The 20728-nt window shown below is 35.4% G+C and overlaps 1 protein-coding gene across 2 annotated transcripts in view; it reads left to right on the top strand.

The window, feature by feature from the left end:
* Positions 1-9442: 9442 nt before the first annotated feature.
* The window catches only part of LOC143084876 (heat shock 70 kDa protein 12A-like), a 62077-nt gene continuing 50791 nt past the window's right edge, over positions 9443-20728 (top strand). For both annotated transcript variants that reach the window (XM_076260929.1, XM_076260930.1), the window contains exon 1: positions 9443-10300. In XM_076260929.1, the coding sequence (XP_076117044.1) occupies positions 9501-10300 (800 nt within the window). In that variant the 5' untranslated portion in view covers positions 9443-9500. The remainder of the gene's footprint in view (positions 10301-20728) is intronic.

The raw sequence follows: 20728 nt of genomic DNA, 5'->3' as shown, positions 1-20728 counted from the left end.
TCTGCTTACCCTTCCGGAGCACCTGAGATCACCCCTAGTTTTTGGTGGGGTTCGTGTTGTTTATTCTTTAGTTTTCTATGTTGTGTCATGTGTGCTATTGTTTTTCTGTTTGTCTTTTTCATTTTTGGCCATGGCCATGGCGTTGTCGGTTTGTTTTGGATTTATGGGTTTGACTGTCCCTTTGGTATCTTTCGTCCCTCTTTTAATAAAATATTGAATCTGAATCTGAATCTGCCATCTACAGACCTCATTTAAACTAATTAAAACATTATGTCTTTATCATATTAAAATGAAACATTGTAATTCATAATAATACAGAAACAGTATCGCAATAAGTTTTGCACAGTTAGTCCCCATTGGTATTCTTGGTCTTAATATATATATGCGATCAAAACTATTATCTAGTAAATTTCAAGTGCAGTTATCTTACCAAAGTAGGTTCAATTAACATAGTTCTTTGTTTGTTATTGTTGTTACTTAAAATAACCGGAGAGAGTTTGAACATAAATATTGATTTTTTGAATTTTTAAATACCCGTTTACTTAGATATATGTCAAAAGTAAATCACAAAAATACTGAATTCAAAACGGAAAGTTCCTAATCAAATGTCAAAATCAAAAGCTCAAACACGTCAAACTAATAGATAACAACTGTCATATTCCTGACTTGGTGCAGACATTTCTATGTAGAAAATGGTTTATTAAACCTGGTTTTATACTAGCTTGTTAAACCTCTCACTTAAATATTTCTTAACGAGATTATAAGGAAAAGTTGTATATAGGATGAACAAAACCAAAACTTTGAACAGATTGAAAGCACCTGCTTAACTATATTTAGTTTCGAGTTCATTATTTACCGGTCAATTTGAATATCTCAATTTCGCAACCAAAATTATTTACCTGATGCACTTGATGCAAATAAATCTGTTATATTTGATTGCTTTTTTCACCCTTTTGACGCGTTAAACAATGTTTTAAGTAAGATATAAGCCTCAGACCTGTCCAATATTTTACAGAATGGACTGTTATCGGCTTATATCCTTTACATAATCAAGTTTCAAAAGTACAGTTAAATTTAAGATTAGTTACTATGTCAATCAAGGATCCTATTTCATTTTATGTCAAATCGAAAATACAGTTGCTGTTTTAATCCAAAAAATAGTTGAACTGCATTTATAAGATCAACGCAGTTCTCCCTTTTGAAGTAGCTGGAATTTCGGCAACCAACTTTTCGCTTTGAAAACCCCGGCCTGATATTTTTCCATGGTGAAAAGTCGCTACCTAAAATACCTTCCCCAGTGCCAAGTCGCTTGTCAAAGAAGAGTGTTAAAAAATACGAATGTTTACTCGGAATTTATGTTTATTGAACTAAGGCTATCTGTTCTTAACTTTACCTTAAAGTAGCACTAGCTGTAAAATTCATGTTGACCGATTTGACTCAAATTCTCATATAAGATTTAAAACAATATAAAACATTTATCCAAATTATAAAAAGTTCAAAATAAACAATTTACAGGGCATCGGACCGATAATATATAGCTTCGTTTCGTGTGGATTTTTATTAACTATCGAGATGACCCCAAAAACAATCGTGCAAGTGAATAATTCATCATCGATGTTTCTTAGCTTAATTTGACAAAATTGAACCATACTGGCTAATAATAGCGAATTAGTATTTCACTTTTTCACTTTCACTAATGATTGAACAAAATTTTTATGTATCTCGTAGCTAGTTCCCTTTTAAATCATTCTGTAAAGGTATTTTTTTTAAAGACCAGCTGCATCATTCTCGTTTTATAGTAAATTGATATTTAACAATTCTTCAATATATACATACACAATCATAAATTAGAAACGCATTTTGTACTATATATGAAGTTTTACTTTTACAACAGCAGAAATCACACAATACTTTAGAACTAACTCAATGCATTAAACTATGTGTAACAAGAATTATCAAAGAAACTTCTATAAAAACAAGGAGATGTGGTATATAGTTATCAAAGGTACCAGGATTATAATCTAGTACGCCAGACGCGCGTTTCGTCTACATAAGACGCTATGATGCTAGGGTTAGTACTTCGCTTTTGTAGGCAATAAAAAGACGTTGTGTTGTTTTCAATTCTATAATTCAGATCCCATACAAGTTTGCGTTACAATAACGTTACGTCAACAATAGTAACGTTGGGTACGTTTGAACAAGGTCGTGAATCTTTGACACTCCGGGCGCCGAAAGTGAAATATAAATAGAAATGAAATGAAAATTTGATTAAATTGAAGACATAAATCATAATTCATCACTTAACTTTAAAGTCTATGTATCATAAAAGAAAGAATTAATCACTGAATAACTTCAAAGTCCATTCACTAAATCAATTTGAATTTGAATCTCTTAATTAATCACTTTGAATTTGAACAGTCTATTTCGATCATAATTTGAAAAGTTATTTTGTCCACTCGTGAATCTTTTGTACGGCATCTGACTTCGCCTGACGGAACATCTTGGGTCGTGTAACATCCTCCGGTTCAGATTCATTACAGTTCACTTCGATTGGGTATAATTTCATGATTGGGCGGTTGGTGGTTCCGTTTTTAGTGCAAAGTTTTACAGTTCTGATAAGATTATCCTCTCCTTTTACGAGTTCTTCGACAACGGCGAGTTTCCATGAATTTCTTAAAGTTTCGTCATGTATTTGAACAACATCACCAATAGCTATCGATTGTTCGTTATTTCCTACACTTCTGTGATGTTCCCGTAATGAGGTCAAATACTCATATTTCCATCGCTGTTGAAAGTGGTTTAGAATGTCTCTTTGTAATTGAACACGTTTGTTAAAGTTAATTGGTTCAAAATGTCCATTGTTTTCACTAGCTGGATACGGAAGTCGCGTAATTTTTCGACCATACAAAAGATGTGATGGTGTCAGTGGTTCTGGATCCGTAAGATCGGATGAAACATACGTTAGAGGTCTATCATTGAGAGTTGCTTCGATCTCTGTTAACACTGTTTGTAAAGTCTCTAAATCGACACAGTTACTTCCTAATACTTTCTTTAAACACATTTTCGTTAACCCAATCAACCGTTCATAGAAACCACCAAACCACGGAGCTTTCTTTGTAATAAATTTCCAATTTGTTCCTGTAGAGCTTAGACTTTCGCGCACTGAATTTGAGTTTGTAAGATGTTTGATTTCTCGACTGGCAGCTTCAAAAGTTAGTGCATTGTCAGATATTAGTAACTTCGGTAAGGATCTCCTGCTTGCGAATCTTCTGAAGGCTAACATAAATGTAGGTTCTGATAAGTTATTCACAAGTTCTAAATGAACAGCTCTCGTCGACGCACATGTAAACAAACATAAGTATACCTTTGATTTTGTATCATCTGTATTTCGCACATACATAGGACCAGCAAAGTCTACGCCTGTAACAGTAAACGGTATATCCTCGTGTAACCTCTCTTTGGGCAGTGGCGGTGGATCAGGTTGTTGGTAAGCATGCCCTGTTACTTTCCGACAGTTAACGCATTTTCTAAGAATAACTTTGACTCGTTGACGAATTCGAGGTATCCAGTATACTTGTCGCAAGTGTGTTACGGTAGAGTTGACCCCTTCATGTAAATGATTGATATGAGCATCCATAATAATGAGTGAAGTGAGTCTATGTAACGGAGGTAACAAGTATGGATGTTTAGCTGATTCCTCCAAAGGTGCATGTTGAATTCTCCCGCGGCAACGAAGTGCATTTTCTTCATCAAAGTACAAGTTCAATTGTCTTACAATAGACGGCTTAACTGTCACAGATTTGTTGAAATAATTAAACACTTCATGATATTCTGATTTCTGAACCGTTTGTATCCATGTCAATGTAGCATGCTGTATTTCATTAACGGTTAATTCCGACAATGTTCTATCACTCCGTGCTAACTTACAGTTTTGTATAAATCTCATCACATAGGCTGTAACACGTATTAATGTCTTCAAACTGCTATAACGTTCGATATCCATAATCTTATATATGCCAAATTCTTGACGTTACTGAGATGTGAGTAAGACGTGCTGTTTTTCTGAGGTTTCATTAGTGGGAATCTCCATTATATTCTCGTTTTCAACAATTTCGTTTCCGCTCCATGTTGGCCATTGTGTTTTGTCTGTTATCCACTCTGGTCCATGAAACCATAATCTGTTGTTTATGAATTTCGTTCCTGTTATGCCTCTAGTTAATAAATCTGCAGGATTTGCATCCGTCGGACAATAACGCCATTTTTGATTTTCATTTGACTCCTTAATTTCCTTGACTCTGTTTGCGACAAACTTTTTGAGTGGTTTTGTTGATTGAAGCCATTTCAAAACGATCTGACTGTCACACCAGAAGTTGATTTGTAAGTTTCCAATATGTAGATTTTGAATAAGATGTTTCGCAAGTCGAGCCCCTAAAAGGGCAGCCATCAGTTCAAGATTAGGTAGAGTGACACTTTTCAATGGGGCAACTCGATTCTTTGCCATTACTAATGCAGACTCCTTTTCTGTGACAAGATACGCACAGGTTCCATAAGCTAGTTGACTTGAATCTGTGAAAATATGTAATTCTGCTGTTTCAATGTCCGTTATTCCTGAACACTCAAAATAACATCTAGGAATCTCAATGTTCATTGCAAATTGTAGATCTTTGGTCAAATCACTCCATGTTGATTCGATTTCTTTTGGTACAGGGCAGTCCCATGCAAACTTTTCTTTCCACAACAATTGCATTAACATCTTTGTTCTGACGGTGACGGGGCTAAGCAGACCTAGCGGATCATAAATGTTTGAAGATTGTTTTAAGATCTCACGTTTTGTTATTATCCTTTCCGTTGTTGTATTTATGTTGTTTTGAAACGAGATTTGATCGTTGTTCACATTCCAACGGAGACCAAGAATTTTGATGTTCGTATCTCTTTCTATGCATTTTTCAGATTGGGCTAAGCGTAGTAATTCTGTGCTATTTGACGTCCATGATCTCAGATTGAATCCTCCTCTTGCCAATAAATCTCGTGATTCTCTGTAGAATTTCAGCATTTCTTTCTCATCCCAGAAGCTTGACAAAACATTGTCAACATACAGGTCGCTTTTCAGTATCTCGGCTGTTTTACAAGAATTGAGTTTGAAGTGCTTCATAAGGGTGGCATTCAAGATGTAAGGTGAGCATGTAGTTCCAAATAGAACGACTCTAAAACGGTAAGTTATCAGTGGACTGTCTGGGTCAGATGGATCACTCAACCAAAAAAATCTTGTGACGTCCCTATCTTCTTTATCCAGTTCGACATTCAAAAACGCTTTCTCTATGTCGGTAGTCACTGCGTGCTTGTGTAATCTGAATCTAGCTAAAATTCCCGTCAAATCGTTTAACATCGGCGGAACTGACATGAGACAATCGTTTAAACTAGCCTTGTGAGGTGATTCGTAACAACTACAATCATAGACTATACGTATAGGAGTCGTAGATGAGTCCTTTTTTACTGCATGGTGAGGAATGTAGTGAATTCTGTTTGACTGGTTTCCATTTTCTGTTACCCGCTCAATGAACCCTCGGCGTTTTTGGTCCTTAATTATGTCGCCATACATTTTCAGCATGTTGGTATCCTTTTTGAGTCTATCGATCATATTACAAGTTCTGCGTAAAGTGACATTATAGTTCGTAGGTAACTCATTGAAATCATTTCTCCATGGCAGTTTTGCGGTATAGCGATTATCTTGGTAAGTTATGCATTTTGTTTCGTATTCATCATTGAAGTCTTTCATGGTGGTTGTTTCTAATTCGTCTGCTTTGACACCAATAGATTCTAAATCCCAAAACTTTTCCAGGCTGCTTTCCTCTTGCTGATGTTGAATCAGTACATTAAACATTCCTGTTGATGATTGTTCTCCTGTAAAAGTATGCATCGGTCCTGACAACAAGTATCCCAAACGGGATTTTACGGCCGTTGGCCCATCTCCTCTGATCACGTGATCCTGCACAATACTCCAATAGTAGTCTGCTCCAATTAAAAGAGAAAGCTCAAATTTCCTATCCTCTGTGACTGGGTTAGCTAATCGTAATCCTTTGAGATATGGCAGTTTTGAAGCGATGACATTTGTAACATTACTGAGGGGTGCGGCAATGCGCGGTACTATCAGTACATCCATAGGAATAAATCCACCAGTTTCAATTTCTAAAGTAATCTGAGCCTTATCCATGTGTCTCACGTTCTGGTTGGCGTTTCCAAAAGTTGATAAACTAATTGTAGAATTTCCACAAGGTTTAAGTTGTAATTGTGCTGCTAAATCTTCTGAAATAAATGATTTCTGAGACCCTTCATCTAGTAAAATGTTAGACATCGCGCTCCGATCCTCGAACCATACAGGTGCTACTGCTGTCTTAAGAAGTATCTCGGTATGTGCCTGTGCTTGTGGTGTTGACGTGTAAAACGTTGACATAGGGTTACTTTCTTCTCCATTAACATTTACTGTATTGACGGCGGCGGCATCAGCGGGAGGTATAGGTGCTTGAGTTTCCTGATTACATAGAGCAGTGTGATGTCTCTTGTCACATTTACGACATTTATATCGTGATCTACATTCTGATATCTTATGTTTACCAAAACAGTTGAAACAAAGTTGTTTTTTCTTGACTATTTCGTAACGACTGGCATTATCTTTAATCTCTGAGCAATCAACAGCTGAATGGGATTTGTTGCAAAATATGCATGGCTTGGGTTTATTCGATTCAGTGTTGTTCCTGGAGTTTGTGTGTACTCTATTGACTTGTCTATAATTTCCTTTCATTGTAGCCTTTGTTACAAACGATGCGGTAGGGGTTAAATTATCTGTGTTCATAGCGTGGCCAGCTTGTAGAGCGCGCAGCTCCTTACCTATAGCCTTCCGTAGTAAGTCTATGGTCCATGTACTTGTATCATGCTCTCTTGTCAATGTAGTTCTCAATTCCGGTGGTAGTTTTCTAAAGATGATGGGTGTAAGTACTGTTCCAAAATTTGTTTGACACTGTCCTAGCGATTCTAGGCCTCTAATACTAGTTTCAACTTTGTCATAAAATGTTCTGAGACTGTTTAATGACATTGTGGGGTTTGGCAAATCGACTAGTTTTTGCATATGTGCATCAATAATGATTCCTTGTTGACCATATCGCGCTTGTAGTAATGAAATTGCTTGCTCATAGTTTGCATGTGTAAGTGACAATCCCAATATGCAACTTTCCGCTTCTCCGTGAAGCTGGGCCTTCAAGTATGTGAAACGTTGTACGTTTGTCAATGATGGGTTTGTATGGACAGTAGTTTCGTACGATTCCCAGAAAGTTTGCCATAGAAGTAAATCTCCCGAAAAAGTCGGCAAATCTAGTTTTGGAAGTTTGTGATAGAACTTATAAGTTTCATTTAATGGCGGATCTCTGTTGATCTCATATTCTCCTTGTGAGTTTGCACTTGTCGATGTTTGCATGTGCTGATTTGTATTCTGATTGAAATTATTTGAAGATGAATGCGTTGTACTAGTATTTTGTACGATACTTGAGGTTAATTGACTCACCGAGTCCTGAGGTGTACTTGATCTCAACTCCAAATCACATTCTTTGTAGCGGCGAATATTAATGTCTATATGCTGATTAAATTCGTCTGCATCCAAAATTTCCTGTTCCACACTTTCTGCATCCAAGGAATCCAATATTTCAGCGTCTAGTTTCTGCAAAAGTTCATGTTTCCGTTCAAGGTTTTCAATGGCACTATGAATGTCCCGTCGGGTGATCTCTCCTTCGTTGATTTTCTCGTCAGTTTTGTGAATCTGTCTGGTTACGGCGCTTCTGTGGCCTCCTCTTACTGCTTTCAGCTTATCCATCGGTCACGGTACCAATATGTAAGATGCTATGATGCTAGGGTTAGTACTTCGCTTTTGTAGGCAATAAAAAGACGTTGTGTTGTTTTCAATTCTATAATTCAGATCCCATACAAGTTTGCGTTACAATAACGTTACGTCAACAATAGTAACGTTGGGTACGTTTGAACAAGGTCGTGAATCTTTGACAATGATTGCCAATGAGACAACTATCTTGTAGAGATCAAATGACAAAGATATATAAAGCAATTGCAGGTGACTGTACAGCTTCAACCATGAGTAAAAACCCATACTGCATTGTTTGCATTAACAGTTTAAGTCGCGACATGGACACTGATGAATATGAACAAATTAAAAAACAAAACAAAAAAAAAAACCAAAAAGACAAACTAGAAACTTATTTTATAACAATACAATTGTTTGACAAATAAAAATGACATAGAAAAAACAAACAAACAAAAAACCAACAACTGAAGCACAGGTTCCAGACCAGCGTAGAATGTTACCTGGCTTGTTGAATTTACTCAGATTCAAAATATCTAGCAGGTTTCAATACAAAAATTAAATAATTACATTAGATGTATGTGTCATAAATTATTATACGTTATTTTGATTGGCAAACAGCAGTATCGCGTTATTCTTCATTTCAAATTAATTGCATGAATAGAAACATGCATGATGACACACATTTCCACAATTAAGTGCACAGTTGAATAAAAGAAAACTTAATAGTAATCGTGTTTTCATGATTATAGCGAAAAAAATGTAATTAAAAGTATCAAATGCTTCTTTTAGTAATTTCATAGGGTTGTATGTTGTAAAAAAAAGTAAAATCACAAAAATACTGAACTTAGAGGAAAATCGATTCGGAAAGTCCATAATCACATGGCAAAATCAAATAACAAAGCGCATCAAAAACGAATGGACAAGAACTGTCATATTCCTGACTTGGTACAGGCATTTTCAAATGTAGAAAATGGTGGATTAAACCTGGTTTTATAGCGCTAACCCTCTCACTTTGATGACAGTCTCATCAATTTCCGTTATATTTACATTGATGCGTTAACTAAACAGACACAATAAATAAAATAGTCAGAATATGGGTACATCAGTCATCATCGTATAACAATTTTAAAAGGAATAATTTAACAGAACACAAAAAACATCTATCTACAAACACATTCATTAATTTGTGTGTCTGACGTCAGAAAATTTTATACGTCACATAGATTTGTCGTTCAATGTGCATACAAACAATTTTAAAATTTACCTAGGCAATGTTAGCATACAGGGTTAAAAAATCTGAAGTATGTAAGAATAAATATCAGAAATAGACCGAGATTTAAACTAGTCCAAAAGTTATATATAGAATTTATAAAAATCCACAAATAGTTAATTCCACTACGCGATTTAAAAACGTTGCGTATGGGTACATTTTTAGAATGAAGCGATTGATTATATCTGTACACATGCCTTTTATTTATAGTAACTGATAAAACAATATAACTTCCTTGGTAGACGTATTGATAATTTATCATGTGATAACCTGTGGTGCTCCAGATAGTGGAGGGATCTACTGAAAAGAAAGAAAAAAAGAAATGTGACCACTTCAAATGATAACAAGTGAAGAATATTTGTTGGTATGGCTCAAATTCCATCTAAACGATGTGGTTTTTGCAAGGATAACATTTCAGCGTTATATTGCGATGGATGCGAACAGTTTTTATGTCTGATATGTAAAAGGAATGTTCATGACAAAGTGCCACTTTTTAAGGATCACAAGGTATTAGATATCAATAAAGTTAGTAACAGTGTTTTTAAACCAAAACCAGTTTGTATATCCCATAAGAAGGAATTCCTTTTATATTGTAGTACATGTGATTGCCTTGCATGCAAGGAATGTATGACAAGTTCCCACAATGGACACACAACTGACTCAATAGAAAATATTGTCGATGTTTACCGTGAAGATGCCAAACAAATCCAGGAGAAGTTGAAAGCGAAAGTAGCAATTTTACAAAATACATTGGAAACAATCAAAACAAATCAAACGCTTCAGATTAAATCTGAGTTTGACTCTCACGTCCAGAAAGTCGAGGAAACATCCAAGGAGATGTACGGAATAGTTGACCATATCAAAACAATAAATATGACCGCTGCATCAGACTTCCAAACGATTGAGAAACAAGATTTGGACAGGAAACGAGTTTTCTTTCAGCGGCATTACGACGATTCGTCCAGTACATTACTTCAGTTTGAGACTCTCATTCAGGAACCATATGCCGTTACATTTTTTACAGATTGGAAACGTCTAAAAGAAGATGTAAACAATATGTGTGAAGTCGATCAAAAACTTGAAGATCCAAAACGAATGGAAAGTTTCAACGAAGATTATTTTATGAGAGCAGTTATTGAAGATATCGATAATAGGCTTAAAAAGAGGTATGTTTTTTCGATAATGTGTACCCCTTTTTCATGTGTATCATTGATCGTAAACAAACAAGCGATAGCCTTTCAAAAAGTGCTAAATTCTACTTTTAGCTGATGAAAATGGAAAGAGCTCTCGCTTTGTAGATTAATTCATTCACTAGGATAGCCACGTGCATCAATCAACAATTTTACCACACACGTGATAGGGTCACACGTTATGAACTTGTAGTATCGTTTAACGTTGTTGTTAACTCCAGAAGATTCGTCTATTTATAGATAAAAGTTACCTGTGTAAAATCTAATAGCTAAAATAGAGACGACAAATCCGATACTCTACGGGATTGAAGGACATTTACTTGGTTTGGATTGTCCTAACCAATCAATAAATTTTAATTATTCACGTCTCGTGATATCTTCCAATCAGGTAGCAAAAAAAATTCACGCCCTTAGTGTCCATCGTTCAATTCTTAATCTCGACTCCTAGGAGTCGAAAATTATTGGGTCAGTTCACCATGTTCACAATCGATGTGCGCGACTGTGGCTAATTTCAAACCCTGTAATTAAGTTTTTTATAGTAAGGAAGTGTCTTCATCAGAATTACAGCTTACATGTGTTGTTTACATTAATGTCATTAATTAGTTCTGCATAGTTAAATATTAGAAGGAACTCTTATAGTCACATTAAATTATTTTATAGCTGTTTAACTAATTCACCAATGTTTCTATTTCTTTTGAATCCTATTGATAGGTTTTAAGGGTGGTCTTGCTTAGGATAAGACAATATCGGAATAGTCAGGTGGTATTCAAGAATAAAAATTCTATAGATGTTTTGTCTGTGATTTTGATTGAGTTCAGGTGTCCATTTTTCATTTCAAGGTCACTAATGGGTCTTCAACAAAGCAAGAGCATCCCGCTCTTGGACTATGGCTTCAGCTGTCCCCTAAACAAAAAATGTGTATAATATTAGTGCAGTGAAAATAGACTTCACACTCAACTCCGAAACATATAACCATATATATAATTAATGAACTAAGATTACTAAAATGAAAACATACAACACAAATAAAGGCCAGAGGCACCTGACTTTGGACAGGCACAAAACATGTTAAACATGTTTTGTGAGATCTCAACCTTCACCCTATATCTCTAGCCAATGTATCTATAAACAAACACAAAGCAACTACTGAAATAGTAGATTTTGCAAGAGTAAGTCAAATAAAATCAATTTGAAATATAGTACCTAAGAAGCAATAATATGTATTAAATACATCTAAATATAATCATAATTGCTGTTCATCGTTTATTTAAAACACTCATGAATCCCGTAAACGTTCATTTACGCACTTACAACGGCATTTTACATAAATAATAAATGAATATATAAAAAAGCATATATAGGAGTACGTAAAACATTGATACTAGTTTTGATATTTATGGCATTTATGTAACCGGAGAGCATGATTCTTGCAAAATCGCATGTCTCCTCCGGGACTCGAACGCGATACCTCTATGTTACAAGGCAGCGCGTTAACAGACTTAACTAAAGAAGTACTTCATTTGCTCAACTGCTTACGGCTGACTAAGTATCATTCTGCTAAATGTAACGATTTAAATGTTAAATTTTCTTATTTAAAAAGCGAGGCTCACCGAGTGTTTTAAATATTTAAAAAAATAACTGTCGAGAGTGGAATATTACACGAGATTTGGTGGTGGAATCTTTCTCTAATGATTTAAGAAGTATGCAGACAATCTTAATCCTTCTTTTCGAACGACTTGCAAAAAGATGTGTTCTTTCTACTTCGTCAGGCAGTGTCGCCTTTTTCATATTCCAGGCTCTCACTGTGTATCATCGCCACCGGAAATTGGGTACAAACGAAGCGGAGAGAAATAGAAAAAAAAGTAAACAAGTTGAGAATTCATTCAATTTAAAGCATTTCCACTCATTTGATGAGGATGCCGCTTAAGAAATGATTTTCTGATATATAATTCTTGAAATTATTAGGCTGAAAAGTACAAAATTAAGACAAGATTTTGTGTTATACCCCAAAACTTGCCTCTTAGTACCGGAAAATTTCGAGGTCGATCGTCCTCTGTCGCCCCATTCTCAAGATACTGAACTGTTTTTCATTATTTTTCCAGACACGTTTGTAGATTATTATAGTGTGGCATCATATTTACTGAAATTTGTGGTCAAAAAGATGTTTTTTAAAGAATATAGACCATACAAAATAAAGTCTAGGAAACGGCAACTTGCTCGTGTTGACATATTTACTGTATGGCAACTTGTTTTCAACTGTATGGCAACTTGCTAATTTTAAAATATGTATTTGCCGTCCTTTCAAAGAAAATAAAGTATTAAGTTCAAATATCTAATTATGCATTTGATAAAAATACCATTTGCTTGACAGCATTTTTACAGATGTTTACACTATATAAGGCTTGAACACAGTCCTACTACATCTTTTACATACCAGATGTATACAATTTGAATACGACATATATACAAAAAAAAGGTATGTCACTGTTTCACTGACCTGTTTTATGCCCCTGCCGAAGCGTTTAGTGTAACCCATGTCCGTGCGACCCGTCAAATCAAATAATATCTAAAAAGGACAGGTTGAAATATTTTTAGGCAGTTAAGCTGCCTTATGCGAGCACCCTAGATTTGTGTTATACCTAATAAATGCTGAAATATGTGCCATTGTTATTATCTAGCTGGATGTTATGTTATTCATAACTAATTGGACAGTGTTTTCATACTTTTAATTCTTGATTACAAAAGATATGATCAGAAAAACCTTAAATGATCGTCGATTTATCCAAAAGTTTTGAAGTTGCACATAGGAAGTAGGGCACATTAGGAATCTTTATGTAGTTTATTATCCCCTGAGATTTTGGCTAAGCTGTCAAAGAACAAATGTATGAAATGTTTAATCGCCGAAAATTTCTAAAGACAAGTAGTTTAGATTTCCCAAATGGCAAAAGTCGTAGGAATATTGTTTGTCGTCAATACGTAGTCAACTACGTCAGTAGTCTTAAAATAAGTTCCACTGTTCATGCTGTTGGCGGCAATTTTAAATTATAAGACGAAATTTTTGTATCTTTTCAATTTGGAGGCAGGGGTTCAATTAGCGGTTGTCCGAGGTCTGCGAACTTCCACTTTTGCAGTCGGACTTTCGACTTGGTTTCTAGCTACGCTCGACATGCACAACTTGAGAGGAAATAAAAAATAACTTTGCAAACCTTTTTATCAAACTAAGTCCAGGCGCGGATCCAGAGGGGGGGGGGGGGGGTTGGTTCCGGGGGTTGGAACCCCCCCCCCTTTTTTTTGGCCGATCAATGCATTTGAATGGGAGCATATAGCTGGACCCCCCCCTTTTACTCTGGGTTGGGAACCCCCCTTTTTAAAATGGCTGGATCCGCCCCTGAAGTCTCCTAATAAACGATCTCAAAACTTGTTTTTAGCATTATTATTAATGACAGCGATGTTCATTTTGTTCAACCGCTAGCTTTATACAGAAAAGCGCCGACAAATAATGTGTAAATTCGAGTAAAATCGTATCTGACAAAAACAACATTGAAAACAAAATAGCTGACATGAGAAGAAAATTCTAATATCGGATACGATTCCGCAAGCGGATATGGTTAATTTCGGGTTTTGGCGATCTTTGAACTTTTCAGTAAAAAAATCAGACAGATAACAAAATACATCTTTGCATGGTAAATAAATATAAACACTAGAATTGAAAACCAAAAGATATGTAAAAGAATGAAAAAACAGAAAATATTTTGAACTGAAAATGTGAGAAATATACAATTAAATACAATGATGATGAAGTAGAGCTGAATATAATGGTGCAACAGTCAGTGCCAGCGTTCTGAAGATCATTAGGTATCCATAGGAAACTCAAAATTACTTTTTGACAAATTTTAATGTCAAAATCCAATACAATGTGAGTCTTTGTGACAGCTGGGAACAGTATATCTAACAATATATATGGTCCTGGTGACAGTATAAATTTTCTTTATCTGTAATAAATGTTGGTAAAGCAAGATAGATGCTTTTAAAGTGTAAACATATTACTAAATGGGTATTTGTTCAATTTTGATGTGTCAGTTAAAATAGCTGAAAGTTTCTTATTTTACACATATAGTGCAACTAGATTATATGATACCTGAATGTAACCAAATTATATGTATGTGGAGTCCTAAGACTCCTTTGGGCCACTCTACCCCTCCTGTTTAATAACTTTGAAACGGATGAGATCCCCACCTCTCAACCATATACATTCATGTATGGGACTATATAGGTGAAGTCCCTAGGGTCACCCACCACCTCCTGCTCCAGAACTTGGAAACAATCGAGATCCGCACCCCTCAACCATATTTATTCATGTATGGGACAATATAACCAATCAAATGAAATACAGGGGGAGTCCCTGGGGTCACCCCACCACTCCTGTTTGGGAACCTTGAAACAGTCGAGATCCACACCCCTAAACCATATATATTCATGTATGGGACAATATAATAAATCAAATGAAATATAGGGGGAGTCCCTGTGGGTCATCCCACCCCTCCTGTTTGAGAACTTGGAAACGGTCGAGATCCCCACCCCTAAGCCATATATATTCATGTATGGGACAATATAACAAATCATATGAAATATAGGTGGAGTTTGTGGGGCCACTCTACCCCTTCCTGTTTGAGAATTTGAAAACGGTTGAGATCCCCTCCATAAACCATATATATTCATGTATTGGATAATATAACAAATCAAATGAAAAATAAGGGTAGTCCCTAGGGTCACTCACACCCTCTTGTGTGTGTTTTGAGAACTTGTAAAAGATTGAGATACCAACTCCTAAACCATATTCATTCCTGTTTGTCATTTCAAAAAGATTGAATGACATACAAGGTCAATCTCATAGGCGTCACATATGCATATCACTTTGCTAGACCCAACACCTGTCATTTTATTCCAAACTTAGACACCATAGACTTGGGTTGAAGGTGGGAGTCATTTACATTTACTATGGTCAGTCAGACCTCACTATTGATCCCTGTAGTAGTAAACATTTGTCTGATTTGTGTCTCATAACTTTTGTACTGTAGAACTCAGTTTTCTTTCTAGGGAAGCAAGTCCATTCATACTTTTACAAGCTCGTACTAAAGTCAACTTGAAATACTAACAGTCAACTAATACGAACAATTACGATCAACTAGAAGAACTGCAATCATTGCGAATTTGTACCACTGCTAACTCGAGACTCATAACCATGAAACAAAATATACTTGATATATACGTTGCTATTGAAAACCTTGATAAAATATGAACTGTTTGCCTTAATGTTTAATTCATTAAATGAACATAAATGTACAACTATATATGAATGTTTAATGTTTGTTCTTTTAAATCTTGAAAAAAAAATTGAAGCAACATTGCCACAGTTTTCATAATTATGTTTGCCTTGGTTTTTGGTTAACTGCCTACAGTGCTTACAGCGCTTTGATTCAATCCTGGCGGTGCATACTCATAAATGTTTTTGGAAAAATCCACGAAAACACAACTGTTGATTTGATAGCGTTCACTTATTTATTTGACCTTGTAAACAGTTTTATTAAAATACCGTAATCGATCGGTAATTTACTTAATTTATATCGTGAAAGAATAAGTCGGGTACACCTTTTTACATCCAGAAATGCTTAAGTTGCACTTGTTCTTTCATATAAATAAAAATTATTTTAATTTTATCATCTATCTAAAGATTAGATTATTTACACACACACAAACATAGGGATAACTGTTTATTTTGAAACACATCTGATCAGGCCGAGATCCATATCTTTATAATAACATTATATGTATGTTTCATTATTATACGTTATTTTGATTGGCTAACAGCAATCTCACTTCATTCTTCATTGATGTAAGCTATACTTTATTGTAGTTTTAACATGGGTAGGCATTATATTCGTGATTATTTTTTACCCGAGCGATAGTGAGGGTTAAAATAACACGAATATAATGCCTACCCATGTTAAAACTACAATAAAGTATAGCTTGCATCAATTATTTCGATTCTGAATAGGACAATTGAGGTAATTTCTATGACCGATAAGTATAAGTGTAAAATCGTTTGTGTAGGCTCTTCCATGAACCTCTTTTTTTCGTTTGTAAAGAAGCAAACGGCTGGCACTGTGATTTTCGAGAGGGAGGAGATTTAACAGCCAGCATGAACGGTTGTCGTATCTAGTTCAACCATGTCAATTTCAGAATACAACACATTTCAGTCATAAATTATAAATGAATTAGTAACATCATGTGCACCATTTAAGAGTTTGAAAGTGTTTTAAAGTTGAGGAAATATAAACAGAGAAGGTGACTGTTTGAAAACAAACAATCACGTGCTCCTATATCTTTGAACGCAAATGCAAGTCTTACTTGTATAACAGCCGATTTCAATTAGTGTGTAGCTAAAAAAAAAAGAAGGTAATATCTTAAGTTAGCTTGCTTGTTAGCTGAACCGTGATGTCATTGTTAGATTTATAGGTAAACTACCCTCCTGTAGAGTAGACTAGTCCGACAGAAAAACAAATATATCTGTCTGTAGGACTAGACTACTTCGAAAGGAGGGCATTATACCTTAGATAACAATGACTTCACGGTTCAGCTACCAAGCAAGCTAACTAAAGATTTTACATTAAGCCACACACTCATTGAAATCGGCTGTTATTATATAATTTTAATTGGCACAATATCACATTAAAATTTAATGAGAAATATTTCACATAATAATCTTGAAAATGCACTACAATGAGAGTTCAGACAAATACACTCCTTCTCACTAACCCTCTATCTACTCCTTTAAGTTTAAGCCAAGCAGCCTTAGCAACAATCTTTTATTATTTCCCCCTGTAAATAAAAAAGATTGATTAAATTTGCTGAAACTAAAGTAGAAACAAGAACATTAATTCGAAACACAATTCACGATTAATTCTCTTAACTTTCAATGAAAACAAAGTATTTTCTTAACTAAAGTTTCTTTTTACAAATGAATTATTTTAGAAATTAAAAGAGTAAACAATGTATTTAACCCAGCACATACTTTATGAGTTTGTCCGAAGTCTAGATCCTGTAGTTCGGTGGATGTCGTTTGTTCATCTCTATCATATTTTTTGTTTTTCATAAATTGTTTTGTTATGAGTTAGGTCGTTAGTTTTCTTGTTGAATCCTTCCACATTTTTCATGTCGGGGCTTTTAATAGCCGACTATAAGGTACGAGTTTTCGTTGTTGAAGGCCGTACGATAGCATCTAATTGCTTACATACACTTTATTTGATCCTGATGGATAGTTATCTTATTTGCTATCATACAACATCTCCACTGTTTATATTAAAAAAAAACCCAGCACCAACAAAAGATGAATGGGCGGGTTTTTTTTTTATTAAACATACAAAATTTCACCCTTAAAACAAATAAGACAACAGTCGTTAGTAGTATAACGATATATGAATGTATTTAGAATAATATGGTTGAAAAAAAACCTTTTTGTACAAAGTCGAATGGCGGTATGAAACGACGACTTCTGAACAAATTAACGGCATATATTTTATAATATTTGATTTGTAGTTTATTTTGTATATTTGTAAGCCTGTAAAGCTTTGATGTCGACAAAATATCGTCACTTAATATTATCTAAAGTGATTAATTTTATCTTAAAATTAAAATATATTGCCAGACGCCGTACAGACAAAAGTTGTTATTTTGCAATTCGCCATACAACGTCCTGCAATTCGCCGTACAATAAACAAACAATGTTTTTGTCCATATTCTTTACAACACATCTTTTTGACAAAAAAATCACTAAATATGATGCCACACTATACTAATCTACAAACGTGTCTGGAAAAATAATGAAAAACAGTTCAATATCTTGAGAATGGGGCGGCAGAGGACGATCGACCTCCGCGTAATTTCCCGGTACTAAGTGGCAAGTTTTGGAGTATAACACAAAATCTTGTCACAATTTTGTTCTTATCGGCCTAATAATTTCAAGAATTACATATCAGAAAATCATTTCTTAAGCGGCATCCTCATCAAATGAGTGGAAATGCTTTAAATTGAATGAATTCTCAACTTGTTTACTTTTTTTTTTCTATTTCTCTCCGTTTCGTTAGTACCAAATTTCCGGTGGCGATGATACACAGTGACTCTCGACAGTTAAATTTTAAATATTTAAAACGCTCGAGTGGTTAAACATCGCATCACACTCGATGGTATATACTCATATGGTCCGACCGTACGCGTATGGTCGGGGTAATTAACATTCTGTTAAACCTAGGTTCACTCTGCCAATCAGATCAACTCGATGTTGAGCTTGGTCGTGGAAAGTTGGACAATCGGGATGATTGTCCAAATTTCCACGACCAACCTCAATCAAATTCTTGATCGGGCCCGTTTACGACTTCTACCCGACCGCCATCTGACTGTACACGACCTGATCGTATATTGGTCGTAGGGATAATCGGAAATAGGTCGGGTATGCACATTTTTAGTATAAAAACGTCCGATTTTTTTATTTCCTGCCGCTTCGGAGTGGGCATTAAGTATTACCCTGTCCGTCCGTACGCACGTACGTCCCAACATGACCCTTTATAATGTTATATATGCTAGCTAAGGCATTATTGGTGTCCCATGGACACAATCTCCGCTTATTTGGTTATATTAAAAAAAGGTCCTAGTAAAATCAAACATTTAAGATATCAACATAGAAATAAAGCAGTTGGATTTGTTGGCAAGGTGGTAAGAGATCAGAGAGACAGAGTAATAGCTGTGACGGAGCTTGTAGAGTGCACAAAAGACGTAGAAGATGGTGTAGACATCAACATGCGCCGAAAATTTTAGGTGAGACAGTGGCTAACACGACAACCACTGTGTGGGCAGTTTGAAAGCAAAAGTAAATAAATATCTTTAACCATTCAACTTCTGGATATCAAATCTATGAAAAATACTGATTATATACTTATGCAAATATATTTGACAAACAGTACGCTTTATTTGTAAGAAAACAAGGACATGTAGATGGTAAAGTTAATGTAGATTGCTATCTAACATATTAATGTACTAATCAAGTGACAACTCTCATTTTGTGGTGTCATTTCCAAAAATGATCAATAAAACTACCATTACATATCAGTTTCCACTATGAGGAAGTTTTTATAAGCATTGGGTTCCTCTTTATTGGGTTAGTGCAAGTCTCTCAAACAGCCCACACAGTGGTCGTCGTGTCAGCCATTGCCTCACCTAGATTTATCGGCGCCCGTTGCTGTGTACATCTTCTTGTTCGTCTTCTATGCACTCTACAAGCTCCGTCACAGCTATTTTAAAACCTGTCTCTCTGAGCTCTTACCACCTTGTCCCATCTTCGCTCGCCAAGGGTTATGATCCACTTCCCTCCTCTCCAGAGCGAAGATGCACCTTGCCCACAAATCCGATTGCTTTATTTCTATGTAGATATTTTAAATGTATGATTTTACTCGGACCTTTTACTGAATATAACCAAATAAACGGAAAATGTGTCCATGGGACAGTAATAATGCCCCAGCTAGCATATAAAACATTATAAAGGGTCATGTTGGGACGTACGTGCGTACGGACAGACAAGGGTAACACTTATGCCCACTCCGAAGCTGCGGGGAAAAAAATCGGACGTTTTTATACTAAAAATGTGCATACCCGACCAATTCCCGATTATCCCTACGACCCATATACGATCAAGTCGATCTGGTCTAGCTTGTCGAGTAAAGATCGTGTACAGATCGTGAATTGATCGGAATTATGGAATAAGTATTCATTTTGTTGTCGGGATGGAGTCGGGATGGCGTCATTAAGGAGTCGTGAATGGTCGAGTTAAGGTCGTTTACAGTCGGATAGCGGTCGGGTAGAAGTCGTTAACATGCCCGATCAAGAATTTGGTTGAGCTTGGTCGTGGAAATTTGGACAATCGGGATCATCGAGTTGATCTGATCGGCAGTATGAATCTAGCTTTACAGCTTACTATTAATACTTCTAAACTCTTCATATGGTTTGACAGTTCATTAAAAAGACGCTATCTGTATCTGTATCCAATGAATTTCTGCCAATATAGGCACACCTCCGTTATATGGAGTAAAACAATAAAAGTAGTTCCACCACCGCAATAGTATAGAATATTAATCCATCAATATATTTACAGTATGAGCACTATGTACACAGTTCACAGTTCAAATTACGATATTTATTTATCCTTTTATATATGTAAAAGATAAAAATTGTCTGTATACTATTAAAATAGGAATATAATAATTCTATTTATTAAAATTTAGCCTAGGCGATCTGCAAAAACCCTATTTGACCTTTCTAACTGACTTTAAAGTTCATCTTCCTCCTACTACTTAT

Source organism: Mytilus galloprovincialis, chromosome 8 (genome assembly GCF_965363235.1).
Source record: "Mytilus galloprovincialis chromosome 8, xbMytGall1.hap1.1, whole genome shotgun sequence".
Classification (NCBI taxonomy): domain Eukaryota; kingdom Metazoa; phylum Mollusca; class Bivalvia; order Mytilida; family Mytilidae; genus Mytilus; species Mytilus galloprovincialis.
Note: the sequence above shows the minus strand (reverse complement) of the source record. Positions and strands in the feature narration are given on the sequence as shown.